General features: G+C 45.6%; 1 protein-coding gene across 1 annotated transcript in view; it reads left to right on the top strand.

Annotated features, from left to right (window-relative positions):
- slc1a1 (solute carrier family 1 member 1) overlaps positions 1–14,331 on the top strand; it is a 96,958-nt gene that overhangs the window by 65,054 nt on the left and 17,573 nt on the right. Inside the window, exon 11 of the mRNA XM_038804653.1 lies at positions 10,012–10,146. Within this exon, the coding sequence (XP_038660581.1) occupies positions 10,012–10,146 (135 nt within the window). The remainder of the gene's footprint in view (positions 1–10,011; positions 10,147–14,331) is intronic.

Below are 14,331 nucleotides of genomic sequence, written 5' to 3'. Positions count from 1 at the left end.
GAAACATGAGGAGTAGATAAGCTGCACTTTCTTGTACACCTAAAGTGTTAGTAAGATCTGTAGTAAGCAACTGTGCAGTTTTTCAATCTCAATTTTAACTTCAGATTCCTTGATAGCAGAGATTTGTTTACAACGGTTACAGTGACAATAGTCTGAGTATCTGGCCTTGCTTCTTCAATGCTCAAAAGAGTTGCTGCATCAGGTTGTTGCTGTTTGTCATTGGTGCTTTCAGCAATATGAATAGATGGATTCACACCTTTATCACCTTCTTCAATGACATGCTCATCCTCCTCAGCAGAGATGTCTAGGCTATTGTTGTCATCACCTCTGTTGTCTTTAAAATGTAAGACAATGCCTCGGATTTCCTCCTGTGACAAATCGCCAATATCAGTGGCACCTTGGTTATTATCCAATTCCACTCTTTCTCAAAAAGGCAAATTGAGGTCTTGAATGTCATCTTGCGGCTGACTACCTTCACCTTTGTTGCACCTGACTCCCGCTTCATCTAGCCTCTCGAGGAAAAATGAAAGATCTGTGCTTTCCTCCTGTGGTGGTAGGGATGGTGTTTTGTCTGTGAAGACTGATTCACAGCGTTCCAAGTCAATCTGAGTTTCGTCTGCAATTGCTGAGTAAAGAAGATGCAAAGTTATATGTGGTAGTGTGCCTATTGTAACCTACTCGGATCCAATTGGCTGGGGACAATTGGTTACCCCTTGGATCTTGTGGAATATGAGCTCTTCCGATAAGGGTCGGGGCGATCGTTACTCTCAGCTGTACAAGTAGCACCGACCAAAATGGTCCTGGCCAGAGAGAGGCCCAGTAGTAGTGGGCTTCTGGTGGTGGTTATTGATAAAGGCCCGCCTTCTCAACCTTGCCCCTCGCCTGAGGTGTGGTGATCCTCAGGTTAAATCATCGCCAGTCAGTTCTCCCCCTCCAAGGGGAAAGCAACCACTGGTCATCAGGGACTTTGGCGACTTTATCTTTTACCTTACCTTGCTGGTGCTGTGCAAATAATATCGTAAATAAAAGTTACTTTCTGCTCGACTCAACAAACTCGGGCTGGACTCTTCGTGGCCTCAGAAAAGTGCACTTTTAAGGGGGTGAGTGCCGAAAGGGTCATGTGACCCTGTCAACCAATCGGGGAAGAGCACGAACCCTATAGGCTGAGTACGGTAGTTTGGAGTCTTGAAACATGATATCCTTTTATCTCACTCTCTGTATATAATTGCTGCTTTAATGAACAGTTCATCTTTTTAAAAATAATTCCAATTAAGGGGCAATTTAATGTTGCCAATCCAACTACCCTGCACATCTTTGGGTTATCGGGGTATGACCCATGCAGTCACGGGGAGAATGTGCAAACTCCACTTGTATGTGACCTGGGACAGGGATCGAACCTGGGTCCTCGGCACCGTGAAGCAGCAGTGCTACCATTATTCTTTAATCAACTTGGTGGTCTCCCGTCTGGCAGGATATTACATTGGTGACAAGGGCCAACCAGAGTGCCTTCCTACTGCTGCAAATATGAGAACAAACTTCATGTGAAAGCTTTTCCTTTGAAGCAAACTCATTCAGCCCCTTTTTCACAAACTAGAACCATTCAACCCTAATACGGAACAATGGGGGCTATGTGTCAAACACCTTCGCTACTTTTTTAAGGCCAATTAATTTGGGGGGTGGGGAAGGAACGCAGTGGCTAATCCTATTAGCGGTCTGCGGGGCTAATACCCATAACCTGATTAGGAATCTGGCTTCCCCAGATGCTCCCGACTCCAAAACTTTCGAGGAACTTGTGGAATTAGCCAAGGGACAATACCACCAGTAGCTCTTGATAATAATGCAATGATACAAGTTCAATTTGACGTCAAGGGTCCCAAGGGAAACGATTGCATGACGTGCTTAAAACAAATGACTGAAGAATGCGAGCTCTGGTCTGCACTCAGAGACACATTGAGGGACAGGCTGGTCTGTGGTATTAACAACGCGGCTATACAAAAATATTGTTAGTAGAGGCAGAGATTGCCTTAAAGAAGGCATTGGAAGGCACCCAGGCCATGGAAAGTGCTGAAAGGGGGCGATAGGTTGCAAGCAGCAAGGTACACTAGGTTTGGCAGGAAACCGCTGCAGTTGTGGTGGCAAAGATGAAGGCACAGAAAGTAACAAGCAAAGAGGCTCAGAGAAAAAGAGAATGCAGAAATATAGGGATTTTGGCCCACAGACCAGTAGCTATGAACAATGCTACTAGTGTTAGAGAGACATCCCCAGGAGAGATGTAAATTCAGGGAAGCTACATGTTATGCCTGCAATAGGAGGGGGCACATTGGGAAGAAATGCAAGACTAGGCAGAGCCCACAGGGACCCATTAAAAAAAACTCTGATTGCAACACACAGTGTTGAGTATAATCCTGAAAACGGATCTGATATGTATAAGTTAGACAACATAAACGTGGGCAAGACACATCCAATTACTATTGTGCTGATAGTGAATGGTCAGCCACTTAGAATGGAAGTAGACATGGGATTTTCTGCAACAGTAATAGGTGAACAAACGTATCAGTATTTGCAAGGTGGGGACCAGCCCCTGAAGTTAAAAAGCACAAAGACCACATATACCGGGGAAGCTTTCAGGATCCTAGGAATAACCAAAACACCTATAAGTTACCTGCACCAGTCAGCTCAACTGCTTCTAATAGTAGTGGGTGGAGAAGGGCCAAGACTGATGGACTGAGATTTGCTTCGCTAAATTAGATAAAATTGGCCAGAAATCTTCCAAATTAACAAAGGCATTCTTCATAGAACCGTAGAATTCCTACAGTGCAGCAAGGGGCCATTTGGTCCATCAAGTCTTCACCAACCTTTTGAAAGTGCACCCCACATAGGCCCATTCCCCTGCCCTATCCCCATTACCACGTAACCCCACATAACCCGCACATCTTTGGATTGTGGGAGGAAACCTGAGCACCCGGAGGAAACCCACGCAGGGGAGAAAGTGCACACTCCACACAGACAGTGACCCAAGTCCCAAATTGAACCCGGGCCCCTGGCGGTGTAAGGCAGCAGTGCTGACCACTGTGCCATTGTGCCACCTCATGATATCCTTAAAAAATTAAAAAGTTTTCCAGTACGAGTTAGGCAAGATACATGACCTAAAAGCAAAGGTTTATGTGGATCCTGAGGCCACACACAGGTTTTTTAGAGCTGGACCCCTCCACTATGCCTTACACGAGAAGATTGAGTCTGAACTTGTGACTAGAATAATTAGGTATCATCAAACCTGTACAGTTTTTGAAGTGGGCGGCTCCAGTTGTGCCAGTGGCGAAGCCAGATAGAGCCATCAGGATATGCGGAGACTACAAACTAACTGTGAATCAGGCAGCGAAATTGAATCGATACCCAGTACCAAGAATTGAAGATTTATACGCCCCATTGGCAGGAGGCTTAATTTACACTAAATTTGATATAGGTCATGCATACCAACAATTAGAGTTAGACAAAACATGCAGGGAATTTGTTACTATAAACATCAACAAAGGATCATGCCAGCATATCCGGCTACCTTTCACAGTCTCATCTGCAGGTGCGATTTTCCGATGCATGATGGAAAGTTTACTACAGGATCTGTCGAAGGTGATTGTCTATCTAGCTGATGCACTGCTTACGGGAGTGTCCTGGAGGAGCATCTAGTAAATCTCGAAGAAGTTTTTAAAAGTTTAAGAAGGTCATAGTAAGGTTGAAAAGGGAGAAATTAATGTTCCAAGCTCAGGAAGTGACGTACTTAAGATTCAGGGTAGACGCCACAGGGCTGCACCCTCTGGAGGAGAAGATCAAAGCAATTAAGAATACACTGGCCTCACAAAATATATCAGAACTGAAATACTTTATAGGAATGGTGAACTATTAGGACAGATTTGTTCCTAATCTTTCTACAATATTGGCACCCTTAACAACTCTTGAAGACGCATCTGAGGTGGTATTGGAAAGACCATCAGAACGAAGCCTTTGAACAGGTTAAGCTATCTTTACAATCAGGCAGTCTCTTGATCTATTTTGACCCCTCAAAAAAGATCATTCTTACCTGCAATATGTCCCCATATGGAATCGGAGCGGTTTTGGCCCATAAAATAGAAGGTGGTGCAGAAAGCCCTATCGCCTGTGCCTCAAGACTTTGACCAGTGTTGAACAAACTTACTCTCAAATGAAAAGGAGGAACTAGCCATATTATTTAGAGTGAAAAAGTTCCATCAATACATCTATGGATGACATATCATAGTCATTACTCACCACAAACCCCTGTTGGGATTATTTAGGGAGGAGAAAGCCACCCTCTCATAGCTTCAGCTGGGATCCAATGCTGGGCTTTATTGTACATGCTTCAACATAAGCCGTCACCCACATTTCAAATGTGGATGCTTTGAGTCGTCTTCCTCTACCTGACAGTGCACCATAGGAAATCGTTCTTGCATTACCCTTTCTACATACATTGCCAGTGTCACTGCAACAGGTCAAGCTTTGAGCTCCAAAAGACCCCTTATTATCACGAGTCAAGAATACCGTCCTTCACAGCTGGCGTTATGATAACAGGTTTAAGAAGTTGGAACCCTTTCAGAAAGGAAAAGACTAGCTAAGTTGTGAAGATGGTGTATCGTTATGTGGAGCTTGGTTGGTCCTTCCCACTCCTGCTAAAAAGTTATCATTGCAGGAGTTACACTGTGCCCATCCTGTGGTGGTCCGGGATGGATGTCAACATTGAGAATCTGGTCAAGCAATGTGACTAATGTCAAATGCAGCAGAACTTACCGCCTATGGTCTTAGTTCATCCTTAGGAATGGCGACATCGAGCTTGGGTGTGCCTTAATGTCGATTTCCCGGGTCCATATGTGGGCTCCATCTTCTTTCTCATTGTAGTTACTCCCTTCAAATGGTTAGACATACATGAAATGAAGTCTACAGCCTCAGAAACGATAGTAGACAAGTTGGCAACGATAGTAGACAATCGCCACTCATGAGCTGTCTGAAGTTCTTGACTCAATAATGGGACTGCTTTCACTCGTGAAAAATTCCAAAGTTTTATGAGAACCAATGGCATTCAACATATTCAAACAGCTCCCTTCCACCCTGCTTCAAATGAGGTGGCTGTGAGAGTCATTCAAAACTGCCATGAAGAAACAGTCATCAGCCCCTCTGCAATTCAGGCTGCCACAGTTCCTGCACACCTACCAAATTACACCCCATGTCACCATGGGTATTACACCCGCCGAGTTACAATGGGCAGATACATTAGGGCACGGATAGATCTTATATTTCTGAATTTGGTGCGTAGGAACAGAATGAATAGAAAAAAACACCACCACTTGAAGAAAGCTGAGAGAACATTTGACGTGGATGATTTGGTATATGCAAACAATTTTGTGCTGCCCCAAATTGGATCCTGGGAACAGTCGTGGCCAAAACAGGTCCAGTGTCTTATGAGATAGAAGTTCAAGGAAAATGGGTAAAAAGTACACTTGGACCATTTGAAAAGAAGAGAACCAAACCCAGTATCAGTGGGGCAGCCTCGCCCAAATAGACTTGTCAGCAAGATTTCTATGGATACAAGTAATGCTGCAGCAAGCTACCCTGGGGACCCTTGGACATTTGCAGATTGGAATGGTCTGTCTTTTAACTTTTGACCTGAAGATGGACGTTTCCTGCTGCTGCAGTGTATTGTTTTAAAATGCCGCCTCCTGAAGCAGGTGTGGAAGTCGACATTTTTTTCCCATTACAACACGGACATGGAAGAATCACACCGACCACGCCCTCTTCATACAAACTCTTGTTTTCTGTCAGGCACACTGACAACCATATGGTTCAAAAATAGGACCAAGTTAGTGATCTGCCCCCAGGAAGGCTTCTTATCACCCGAGATGAATAGCATGCATTTCTTGCAAAGTTCGGCCTTCCTAGCTAACTGTTGTTTTGGATAAAGTGAGATCTCCTCTGGACTTTGAGAAGCCTGACGATGACTCCCATTATGAAGCGGTCTCTGCTGAGTTCCTCGCTCAATGTCCCATATTTACCGTTATCTCTAAGTGATACAGGTTGTTTATGAAATAATCAATATTCTCTCCAAATTCCTGGCTGGGCCAATTGAATTTTGTCAGTTCTGCTGTAAAATTGCACCATAGGCTAAAGTAGGAATCAACGGTTTTGATGACCTCTTTGCATTTAGTAGTTTCTTCCTCAATCCCCTGTCTTGCTAAAGATTGCATAAAGGAGAATGCTGACCTGGGGCAAAATTCTCCAACCCCCAGCAGGGTCGGAGAATCGCCTGGGGCCGCCGAAAATCCCGCCCCCGCCGTGGCAGAGATTCTCCGCCACCCGGGAAGTGGAGGCGGCAGGAATCTCGCCACTCCGATCGGAGAGGCCCCTGCGTTGATTCTCCGGCCCGGATGGGCCGAAGTCCCGCCGCTGGGAGGCCTCTCCCGCCGCCAAGGTTTAAATCACCTCTGGAACGGTGGGATCAGCGGCGCGAGCGGGCCCCGGGGTCCTGGGGGGGGGGCGGGGGGCGATCGAACCCCGGGGGATGCCCCCACGGTGGCCTGGCCCAATATCGGGCCCCCCGCTCAGACTCCGGGCCAGTGCCCTGGGTACACTATTTTCCTCCGCAGCCACCACGGCCTCCGCCATGGTGGAAGAGGAAGAGAACCCCACATCGCGCATGCGCCGGCAGTGACGTCAGCGGCAGCTGGCCGCTGACGTCACTGCCGGCGCATGCGCCGACCGACGAAAGCCTTTCGGCCAGCCCCGCTGCCGGGGGCGCCGGTTTTTTGCGCCAGTCTTCTGGTGCTAACCGCTCCGGCGCGGGGCTGGCCCCCAAAGGTGGGGAGAATTCGCCACCTTTGGGGCGGCACGACCCCTGAGTGGTTGGCGCCACTCCCCTACTCTGGGACCCTCCGTCACGCCGGGTAGGGGAGAATTCCGCCCCTGATCCTTATCTGGTTCGTAAGCTAGTCTGGAGGCAGTCTGGTATTGAGTGAATCAGCAATGCCAGTTTTTACAGTGTCCAGATTAGTGCACCATGACGCCTGGGATCTCAGGAAGTGGTAGGACTTTCTCCATAGCTATGTACACTTATATTTGGCTGTGAGACTCCGATAGAGATTAGTTGTCCCAATTGCTGCTGCAGGGATTTTTCAAGCATGCTCTGCCAGGCCAACAGCTTTTGCTTTTCCTGCCTTTATCAGCACTGATTGGTTTCATAGAAATGATGTTGGGACTCTTATTTTACTTTCTAATAAGAATCGGTATTCCAGTTGGTGCCAAAAATATGACTTTATTGTTAGTTACTCGTTGGTATACACTTGAATAAGAACTGAATAAAAACATAGAAATCAAATATCAAACAATACATTAAAAAGTCACGCACATGGCAAAAGCATTAAGCACAAAAGAAAATTGCTTGAACACAAACAAACAGATAGATGATTCAAGAATTTAGGAACAAAGTCGAGGTCCTACTTTAATGGGAATTCTTTGGGCGAAATTCTCCCAAAACGGGAGAAATCGTCAAACTGCCGTAAAACCCGGGCGGGTTTTACGGCATCGCGCCCCTTCCCGACGGGGGACCGATTCTGGTCCCCCGTCGGGGCTAGCAGCCCGACGTCGGAGGCCCCGACAAGTCGGGCTTAACGAAAATCGTTAAGCCCGCTTGTCGGACTTAGCGCCGGCTGACGCGTCATATGACGTCAGCCGCGCATGCGCAGGTGGGAAGACTCCACCCGCGCATGCGCGGGTGACGTCATCGCGTTTTTGCGCGAAACCCGCGCATGCGCGGTCCGGGTTGCCCCTCAGCCGCCCCGCGTATTGATACTGCGGGGCGGCGGAAGGACAAATAGTGCGCGGGCATCGGGCCCGCTGCCCGCGATCGGTGGGCACCGATCGCGGGCCCATGGCACCCTTGGCACGGCCGTGGTACTGCCGTGCCAATCGGTGCCATGGTTATTTTTTTCCAGGTGGTCACGACGTTTTTACGAATGGCAGGACCAGGTGTGTTTGCCATTCGTAAAAAGGTCGTAAAGGGCTGGGACTTCGGCCCTTCTAACAGCTGTGAATCGCTGCCGGCCGTAAAAAAACGGCGGCAGCGATTCGTGTCGGGATTTCGGCGGGGGGGTGGGAGAATAGCGGGAGGGCGTCAAAAAAGTCGGGAAGGCCCTCCCGCTATTCTCCCACCCGTCGTGGGGGGGGGAGAATTTCGCCCTTTATCTCTGGTTTAACACCTCATTGACTTTAAGTGGCTTCTAATTCTCAATTGGGACCTCCTGGTTTGTTCAAATGAATGTCTGTTACATAGAGGAGAAGTTGTTAATCAAACAGTGAACATTACTTAAGATTGACTAGTGCCTATCAAAACTAGCTTAGTGTCTGCATGTGCAGTTTGAGGAAAAGAGCAGGACATGTTTTCTCATACCTGCCATGTTCCGCAACTTGGCAGATACCTAGCTAAAATTGATTACTTGATTAGGCAGAGAACAATCCATTCTCAGTATTGAATACAATGGAATACAATGGTTAATTCATTATATGAGAAAATGACTGGGTTCCCACATTCAAGACACTTTTAATATTTAAACCTATTAGCTATATGCATTCAACTAACCCCCTTATGAATAAAACTATGAATAAAACCATACTCTTCTCACTGGAATTCTTGGAAAACAGTTTGCATACTGCTGCCACCATATATTATCACAAATGGGCTTTTGGTGCCTTGGGGAGAAGAGAGCTGAAAACCATGTTGTCACAAACTAGTGAACATTTATTGACTATTTATGCTATTTACAGACAGACTTTAGCAGAACTTCATTAGAACCTTCTTGCCTCAGATTCCAGTTACATGTGATCTGACATCATCAATGATTTGCTCTAGCTATTAGCATATGAGCTATTAACCCTTTATACTACAGTGGGGTGTAACGTCCCCTCTTCCCCCCTCCCCCCACCATTTCTATCCCCTCAGATCATTAACAGTTTTCAGATTCTGTCCAGTAGCACCTGCTAATCATTTCCACTTGCAAATGTACAAATGGTGGAAATGTCTTATTGACACTGTACGGTCAAAGGTTTCACTTTTTAATGAGGCTCCGACATACTCAGGTCGGCATCAAAGCCACGCTTGCGAAGATATTGTACGAATGGCAGCAGAGAGGATCTGACTGGGAACGAGGCAGTAAGAGCAGCACTGCAATTTCAGAGCTACTCCTGTTTATTCCCATTGGCCTCAGCAAGTTCAAATCACCCTATGATACCACATGTGAAACTTTGTTTAATTTCATGGTTCTTAATTAAGAAATAAAACATGGCAAACATTGTTACCTATCTTTTGGTACAAGGTTTAATAATGATTATAGAATTTACAATCTTATTATTTATTTTCACTATCCTAAGGTACAGTGTAAACAAAAAGGTAACTAAACAATCCAACTAAAATCGTAAGCGAATTACTGCTTTATACAAAATAATATTTGTTCCTGCTCTCGCTTTGCCCCGATTATTCTCCCTAGTCCCCCTTCTGATGTTCGGGCACATTAGCGCTGAAAATAAATGCCTATTCTTCATGTGTAAGCCTGAACAATGAGCGCCGCTGAACTATCAAACTCAAGAGAATTATCTATTGAAACAGATGGTTAAATAATGGTTTCTTCACTCAATTCCTATTTCCAGCAGCATTAGTGGATAGGATTGTGAGCAGGAATCTTCGACAAACTATTTCTCCTCATTATTCCAAGAATCCTTTAGGCTAATAATGCCATTCCCGTCTTTTTCCTTGGCTGACTAAGCACGACAAATCAGGTAATTCTCAGTTTCACTGTCATACGTGTAACGCCCCACCCAGCCCTTCAGGGTAGACGTGCTATGTATGGACAAACTGTGACAGCATTTTACATTTTTGCCGAGGGAGATAAAAACATCAATGTATGATGTACGATCACAATATTTTTTCTATTGAACTTTAAAATGTCTGCTTATTTCTAGTGTTACAGCAACTGCAGCCAGTATAGGAGCAGCTGGAGTTCCTCAGGCTGGGATGGTCACCATGGTGATTGTTCTTACTGCAGTTGGATTACCTGCTAATGATGTCACTCTGATCATCGCCGTAGATTGGCTTCTGTAAGTGTCCATGAAGATAACAAAATCATTTTTAAGTATAATGGAAAAGGGAATTGTATTCAGTGGTTAAGGTGTATGCTATTGGTGGTAGCAATATTTTGATTGTTTTTTATTTCAGATAATAATTCTAGAGCATGCAGGTCAAAAATCAAGTCATTTAAAGTGGGAAAGTGTGATGGTGGGATCAGTATCTATGTCAAATAAAATGAGCATACTGCTATACAATGGGGAGCTCTCTAAAAGTAGCCAGGCTACAGAATGGACAGACATTTTTCAGGTGCCAGAGACACTTTGCACAACAAATGGAGAATTCATCACCTTGATCATCATAGAAAGGCAGGAGAAAGTTAGGGTCATCTAGTTTTTAGAGGTTGCTGGCTATAGTCCAGAATGATACCAATGCTGCTTTGCAAATTTCTGCAATTACCTTAAAAAGAAGGGCTTCCATTTCATCACTATACACAGAGTAAGCAAGGCAAGGAGAAGGCTCTAGCCAATAGCTGTCAAGGGGAGTTGTGGAGCGACCCTCGACCTCCAGGCGAGGGCTGAGGAGGGCAGGTGGGCAACCAAAAAGAAAATACAAGGAGACCAGGTCTAGGAGTTGAAATTCCACGAGTACACAGGATTTCGGAAGGATGGAGAAAAGGAAAAAGAGGTGATGTAGCTTTGCTGGTAAAGGAAGGGATCAGTGCTGAAGTAATAAATCATGCAGGCACTAGAGATCAAGACATGGACTGAGTCTCAGTAGAAATAAGAAAGAGCAAGAGAAAAGTCCCTGGTGGGAGTAATCAATAGGTCACCAAACAGTCGTCCCACAATAGGGCACAGTATAATCAGGAAATAGTCGGGCCTTTTAAGAAAGGTACGGCAGTAATCATGTGTGATGTGCATATAGAAGTTCATAGAATTCCTACAGTGCAGAAGGAGACCATTCGGCCCATTACATCTGCACCAACCTTCCGAAAAGCACCCCACCGCCCTACCGCCGCAGCCCCAGCTAACCTGCATATATTTGGACACTAAGGGACAATTTACCATGGTCAATCCACCAAACCTACATATCTTCGGGCTGTGGAAGGAAACCGGAGCACCCGGAGGAAACCTACGTTGAGACGGAGAGAATGTGCAAGCGCCACAGTCACCCAAGGCTGGAATAGAACCCAGGGCCTTGGCACTGTGAGGCAGCTGCGCTAAACACTATGCCGTCCTCAGACTAGATTAATCAGATTGGCTAAATTGGCATAAAGAAGAGTTAATTGAATGCATTAGAGAATGTTTCTTGGAGCAATATGTTCTGGAACAAACCAGGGAGCAGGCTATTCTGAATCTTGTATTGTGTAATGACTAGGAATTAATTAATGACTTTATAGTTAAGGATCCTCTAGGGAAGAATGACCATAGCATGATAGAATTCAAAATTCAGTTTAAGGGTGAGAAACAGGGGTGGGATTCTTCAATCCCGCGGCAGACTGTCCACGCTGTCGTAAACACTGTCGCGTTTTACGATGGCATGAACGGGCCGCTCCCACGACTAATTCTGGCCCTACAGGGGGCCAGCACAGCGCTAGAGCATGCAGCCACTCCAGCTGCTAATCCCGGCACAAACTGTGCGCCGCAGGATCCGCAGATGCGCAGTTGCGCTGATGCAAACGAGGACATGCGCAGTGGCGCCGGCGCCAACGTGCGCATGCACATTGACCTCCTTCAACGCGCTGACCCCGACGCAACATGGTGCAGGACTACAGGGCCCGGCGCATAGGAAAGGAGGCCCCCAGACACAGAGGCCGGCACGCTGATCGGTGGGCCCCGATCGCGGGCCAGGCCATATCGGAGGCCCCCCCCAGGGTTGGACCCCCCTCCCCCGCACAGGCCGCCACCTGACCTTTTAACGCCGAGGTCCCGCCGGCCCAGAGAAGGTTAGATCGGCGCCAGTGGGACTCGACTCTTTTCTTACAGCCGCTCGGCTCATCTGGGTCGGAGAATCAGCGTGCCGACCGCGACCGGTGTCGCGCCAACCATGCCGGCGCCAATTGTGCCGATTCCCCGCTCTGCGGAGAATCGCATGCCGGCGTCAGGGCGGCGTGGCCCATTTGCGGGGATTATCCGGCCCCGCCCAGGGCTGGGAGAATCCTGCCCCCTGAAGTCCCACACTGGCATTGTAGAGTTAAACAAAAGTAATTACATAAGCATGAGGACAGTGGACTGGGAAGGAAGACTAAAATGTAGGGCAGGCGATGAGCATTGATAGATGTTTAAGGAGATGTTCAATTTGTCCCAACTAAAATATATTTTAGAGGAAGAAAGGTTGAAAGAGGAGGAAAAAACATGGCTAAGCAAAGAAGTTAACGATAACATAAAGACAAAAACTAAGGAATACCATATTGCAAAGGCCAGTGGCGGGCTGAAAGATTGGAAAACTTCTAAAGATCATTAAAGGGTTACTAAAAAGCACTAAAAAGAGAAAATGTAAATTATGGAAAAAAGCTAGCGCAAAATATTAAAAAGATAGTTTTTATAAATATATTAAAGGGAAGATAGCAGCTAACGTGAATGCAGATCCCTTGCAGGATGAGACCGGGGAATTAATAGTGGGGCACACAGAAATGGCAGACAGTAAACCAATATTTGATCTCAGTTTTCATGGTGGTGGACACGAGTGTCAACCGAATAGTAATAGATGATGCAAAGGTAATAGAAAGGGAGGAACCAAGAACAATCATCATCAATAGGGAAAACATACTAAAGAAACTATTGGGATTGAAGAAAGTCCTCAGAGCCTGATGGCCTTCATCCGAGGGTCGTAAAGGAAGTGACAGTGGAGATAATGGATCCATTGGTTATAATATTCCAAAGTTTCCTAGATCCGGGAAACGTTTCAGTGGTTTGAAAAAAATTTAATATAATGCCCTTATTCAAAAAGGGAGGGAGGCAGAAAGTAGGAAACTATGAACCAGTTAGTTCAACATCTATTGTTGGGAAATTTTAGAATCCATTATTAAGGACGTAATAACAGGACATTTGGAAAGTCAAAATTTAATCCATCAGAGTCAGGATGGTTGTATGGAGAGAAAATTGTGTTTGACAAATTTGCCAGATTTCTTTGAAGATGTAGCAAGCCAAGTGAATAATGGGGATCCTGTAGATGTGGTGTATCTGTACTTTCAGAAGGCATTTGATAAGATGCCGCCCAAAAGTTAATGCACATGGCAAGATCACATGAGGTGAGGGGTAATTTATTAGCTTGTATAAAAGACTGGCTAACCAACAGAATGCAGAGTTGGGCGAAATGCTTTTTTTTCTGGTTGGCAAGATGTAAGTAGTGGGGTATCACAGGGTTCGGTCTTCATGCCCCAACTACTTACAATCTATATTAATGACTTGAATGCAGGGAAAGAAGGTACTATAGCCAAATTTTCAGATGACACTAAAATAGGTGGAGTAGTAAGTTGCAATGAGGAAATAAGAAACTTACAAATGGATATGGATATATTGGGTGACTGGACCAAAGTCTGGCACATGGAGTTTAAAGTGGATAATTGTGAGGTTATCTACCTTTGGTAGGAAAATTAGAATGGCAACTTATTATCTAAATGGAGAGAAACTTCAGAGCGCTTTGGTGCAAAGAGTGTCCTCATACATGAATCGCAGAAACTAGAACGCAGGTACAGCAGGTAATAAGGAAGGCAAATGGAATTTGTAGGTATTTATGGCTAAAGGAATAGAATATAAAAGTAAGGAAGCGTTGCTATAACTATACAAGGCATTGGTGATACCACACCTGGAGTATTGTGTACAGTTTGGTCTCATTACTTGAAGTGAGATATAGTTGCATTGGAGGCAATTCAAAAGAGGTTCACTAGATTGATTCCAGAGATGAGGGGTTTGTCTTATGAAGAGAGATTGAGCAGTTCAGGCCTCTACTCTCTCGAGTTTAGAAGAATGAGAGGAGATCTAATTGAGGTATGTAGGATGAGAAAAGGTATTGACAAAGTAGAACATAGAGTGGATGTTTCACCTTGTGAGGCAATCTAGAATGAGAGGTTATAGTGTTAGGATAATGGGTCGCATCTCCAGAGATGAGGAGAAATTACTTCTCAAAGGGTCATGAATCTGGAAATCCATGCGGTGCGTGGATGCCAGGATGGGTAAATTTAAGGAGGAGATGTACAGATTCTTAATTAGTGA

Source organism: Scyliorhinus canicula, chromosome 8 (genome assembly GCF_902713615.1).
Source record: "Scyliorhinus canicula chromosome 8, sScyCan1.1, whole genome shotgun sequence".
NCBI classification, from domain to species: domain Eukaryota; kingdom Metazoa; phylum Chordata; class Chondrichthyes; order Carcharhiniformes; family Scyliorhinidae; genus Scyliorhinus; species Scyliorhinus canicula.
The sequence above is the reverse complement of the archived record's forward strand: the minus strand, read 5'-3'. Positions and strand labels throughout refer to the sequence as shown.